Source organism: Bison bison, unplaced genomic scaffold (assembly GCF_000754665.1).
Source record: "Bison bison bison isolate TAMUID 2011002044 unplaced genomic scaffold, Bison_UMD1.0 scf7180017864174, whole genome shotgun sequence".
Classification (NCBI taxonomy): Eukaryota; Metazoa; Chordata; class Mammalia; order Artiodactyla; family Bovidae; genus Bison; species Bison bison.
This window is the reverse complement of record NW_011494746.1, coordinates 3,148,856-3,153,102: the sequence shown is the minus strand read 5'-3', so window position 1 is coordinate 3,153,102 and position 4,247 is coordinate 3,148,856. Positions and strand designations below refer to the sequence as shown.

The following is a 4,247-nucleotide window of genomic DNA, read 5'->3' as shown; positions in this document are numbered from 1 at the left end:
AAACAGTGTCAGACTTTATTTTTTTGGGCTCCAAAATCACTGCAGATGGTGATTGCAGCCAGGAAATTAAAAGATGCTTACTCCTTGGAAGGAAAGTTATGACCAACCTAGATAGCATATTAAAAAGCAGAGACATTACTTTGCCAACAAAGGTCCGTCTAGTCAAGGCTATGGTTTTTCCAGTGGTCATGTATGGATGTGAAAGTTGGACTGTGAAGAAAGCTGAGCACTGAAGAATTGATGCTTTTGAACTGTGGTGTTGGAGAAGACTCTTGAGAGTCCCCTGGACTGCAAGAAGATCCAACCAGTCCATCCTAAAAGAGATCAGTCCTGGGTGTTCATTGGAAGAACTGATGCTGAAGCTGAAACTCCAATACTTTGGTCACCTCATACGAAGAGTTGACTCACTGGAAAAGAACCTGATGCTGGGAGAGATTGGGGGCAGGAGGAGAAGGGGATGACAGAGGATGAGATGGTTGGATGGCATGACCGACTCAATGGACATGAGTTTGGGTAAACTCTGAAGTTGGTGATGGATAGTGAGGCCTGGCACGCTGCAGTTCATGGGGTTGCAAAGAGTCAGACACGACTGAGCATATGGAGATAGTGCCAATAAGGAAAGGAAAAAATAAACTATTGTTACATATATTTATTTATTGTAGTGTTACTGAAAGGAAATGGTTTATGGGCTAAAGGTTAGTTCAAAGGTAATAACTTCCTGGAATTTACTGTAGATGAAAGATGCCAGGATATATTTCTGTGTGAGAGACCACGTTTGACTTCTACACTGAACGTGTCCCTCGACTCTGTACCCTTAAGCTTGCCTTTAAGGTGCCGGTATGTTTCTGCCCCTGCCCGAGGGTCTTCTGAAGCGGATGCCTGGGTGTCGATCCACGCACACTGAGGCACGTGTAGCACAGTCTGTGTTCAGTGAAATCATGCTCCTTCCTTCCCTCCTTCTCTGTCCCTGACTGCTGCAGATGTTGACGAATGCTCGGAAAACAGATGTCACCCCTCGGCCACCTGCTCCAATACCCCTGGCTCCTTCTCCTGCCGCTGCCAACCTGGATATTACGGGGATGGATTTCAGTGCACACCTGGTAAGGTCTGGGAGGCCTCCCCATGTAACTTTGTATCACTTAACTCTGACTTGCGGAGTGCAGGAAATAGTCTGAAGTCTGTTTTAATATCAGTGGGCAAAATAAGTATGACCCCTGCAGGTGGACCCCGCTGGTTTACTCTAAGCTAGTAACCCCAGCCCTCTTCCCGACATGTTGATGGGGAATCACTCTTGCTCCTGCCACCTACAGAAGAGGTGCAGGCATCTGTTTTGTTCACCTTAGAGACCCCAGATGCTGCTGATGAACTCGTCTGTTATGGTCTAAGCACTCCCCGTCTGCATGGGGCGTGGGGTGTGGTTTCCAAGCACTCAAGAGTTCATGCCAACTGTAGGTTGCCAAGGCAGACTGCTGCTCCTTTGTTGAGTTGTTCAAAGATAGGAAGAATTTTTTAATACAGAAGAACTTTATTAATGAAACAGCATTGGTTTGGTATCATTTTAACCAAAATAATTCCTATACAGATCCATGAGCTCACTATTCAAAGATCACTTTTTACCACTGAGGAAGGTTCCATAAGTACCAGTCTTGGCTTTTAATGTACGAGAGTAAGAAATGGAAAATTACTTCATTTTTAAAATTTTGATTACAGTTTTGATTTTGATCGCCAGTTGCCAGTTTTGATCCTTTCAATAATATGAATTATTATGGCCAAGACATTAGTGCTTCTAAGATTCATATAAGTAAACATTGGTAATGTTTGCTCTAGATGTCTATATACCCTTGCTTCCACTATAACATTCCTTTTTCTTTCCCCTGTTTCTGGGGAAAGATTTTTCAGGTCCCCGCCCTGCCTCCCCCCACCAAAAAAAAAAATACAGAGAAATTCCGTTTAACTTATGCCTAGTCTTTAAAAAGTCTTGATTAAATTCCAGCTGGGATTTGAAGAAATCAGATGATTGGGAGGTGCCCTAACAGAATGGTTCAGAATCCTGTTAAATTTATTAAGATAGGCATGTATTAAGGAGAGTGATCCAGAAGGGAGCCAAGAGAATGAGACGTTAATTACAGAAAGAGGGGCATGTTCCTTTGTGCAGACTCTTTCCCATGACCAGGCCTCTCTTGGTGCTGGTTTGGCCTTGGTCGCCATTTCTGACTAGTCTCATCTGCATAATAGGGTCTGCTTTCAAGGGTGAGAGAACACTCTATGCCCAAAATTCAAAAGTATTTAAAACCCTGCCAGCCAGAAAGAGAAATAAATCCATGACTGGATTGAGAAACAGCTTGAAATAGTAAGCAATGACAGATGCCCACGTGTAAGTGACGTGAGGTACTCCTTTCCCAGAGGCTGACTGCTGTGTGTGCCTTGTTGGGTGGTCCCCTGAGAACTGATGATCTGAGTTTGGCATGTGGACCAGGGGTGATCCTGGCAACTTCTTCAGGGAATCCCACCCGGTGACAATGGCGAGTGTCTGAGGAAGTAGTATTTCCCTCTCTGGGTCCTGAGACACATCTGGGTGAGGAAGTCAGTCTTTTTTCTCTATGATGTTTTAAAAAGAGCTTTGCTTCCCGAGGGTTATGAGCTCCAGCGGCAACCTGGAGCTTGCCCCAAACATTGTGAGTCTTGGAGTTGTGCTCCTTTGGTTGGAGCTCTGAAGATTTTATTCACCATCTTCTGGCTTTCCAGGTGCTCAAATGTAATGTTTCCAGCTGTTCTTTGAACTCACTGGAGGTTTTGACCAAAGGAGGGACATGAGATGACTTTATTTTTTTTTTTAAAGGGACTCTTTCTGGCTGCTGGTTGAGTTTACAGCAGGGCAGGGAGTGGGGAGCAGGAAAGATGATGGAAGCAGGGAAGCCAGTAAGAAGGCTAACATACGTAGTAATTCTGGCACGAGATGACAGGGGTAGATGTGGTAAGATGTGAAGATATCAGCTGACATGTTTTGATATATCAGATGTAGAGTGGGAGAATGGAGTCAGGGTTTAGTGAGTCTGAGCAATGGAAAGATGGAGATGCTGCATAATGCTATGCAGAAGTCTAGGGGAGAGAAGCTTTGAGGGGAGAAAGCCCAGTTTTTGTTCTCCTCTGAGATCTGTTACACATCCACATGGTGATAGAAGTAGATACTTGGCTGTGTGATTCTGCAGGCTCTGAGTTGCAGGAATTAATGAAGGAAAAATACCTTCTATCAGTACTTAAATTCCTGTAGGTCGTCCTATCTTAGGAGACTGTCAAGTTAAACCACGTCAAGCAGAGTCCTCTCACATAGAGAACTGCTGTATCTGGGACAGAGCCTTGGCAGCCCTGTAGAAGCAGTCTGGGAAAAAGCTGCTGGTAAGGAAGCTGCTCTGCCACGGAAGCTAACAAGAGTTTCAGCACGGTTGTGAGGAAGAAAGGAGGAAGGATGGGGAAAGATGCTGGAGAAAGGGAGGGACCAAGCAACACGACGGGAAGCTGGGGCCTCAGCTTTGAGATAAACCCAGGGCAGGGTGGCCAAAGGACTTCAAGGAGCTGGAGTGTCGCAGTCTGTATCAAGTTGTTTGCCACCAACTCTATGATCACACATACTAATTATAGTCAGTTTTACTCAATAGTTTTCCAGTGGACAGATACGTAAGGCCACACGTAAGCAGGGCATTTGGTAATACTTCCTAAGACACACTGGCCAGTCTCAAGACAGCCCTCTCAGATGCAGGTCCCACAGTTTGAAACAGAAAGAACATTGGCTTTAAGCATCATGTAGGCCACTGAGTCCCCAGGGAGAGTCCCCAGGAGTGCTGTTAGCAGAGGCCCCTTCCCAGGCTGAGCAAGGCCTGCACCCCACATGTTACCGCCTCTTGTTCTTTCCTGATGTGGCTGGGTTGATGACATTCCTCCTGGCCTGAAGGTCACAGGAGCATCAGGACAACCCCTTCTCCCGATCCCCAGCAGAACCTCCTGGAGCACTTTGCTGCTCAGGGCCAGAATCCAGGGGCTTGGCTGAGGCCTCATTATGGACATGAGGAGGAAGACGAGGAGGCCAGGCCTGGGGATCTTGAACCACATGCTACAGTCTGTCCTTGGCTCACACTCAAAGGCTTTTTGTCCACATCTGCTCAGAGCCCACCCAGAGGCCCCGGACCGTCTGTGAGCGCTGGAGGGAAAGCCTGCTGGAGCACTATGGGGGCACCCCCAGGGACGACCAG

At 46.6% G+C, this 4,247-nt stretch overlaps 1 protein-coding gene across 1 annotated transcript in view; it reads left to right on the top strand.

The window, feature by feature from the left end:
• The window catches only part of NID2 (nidogen 2 (osteonidogen)), a 94,062-nt gene that overhangs the window by 81,913 nt on the left and 7,902 nt on the right, over positions 1-4,247 (top strand). Inside the window, exons 15-16 of the mRNA XM_010842282.1 lie at positions 981-1,100; positions 4,162-4,247. Of these exons, the coding sequence (XP_010840584.1) occupies positions 981-1,100; positions 4,162-4,247 (206 nt within the window). The remainder of the gene's footprint in view (positions 1-980; positions 1,101-4,161) is intronic.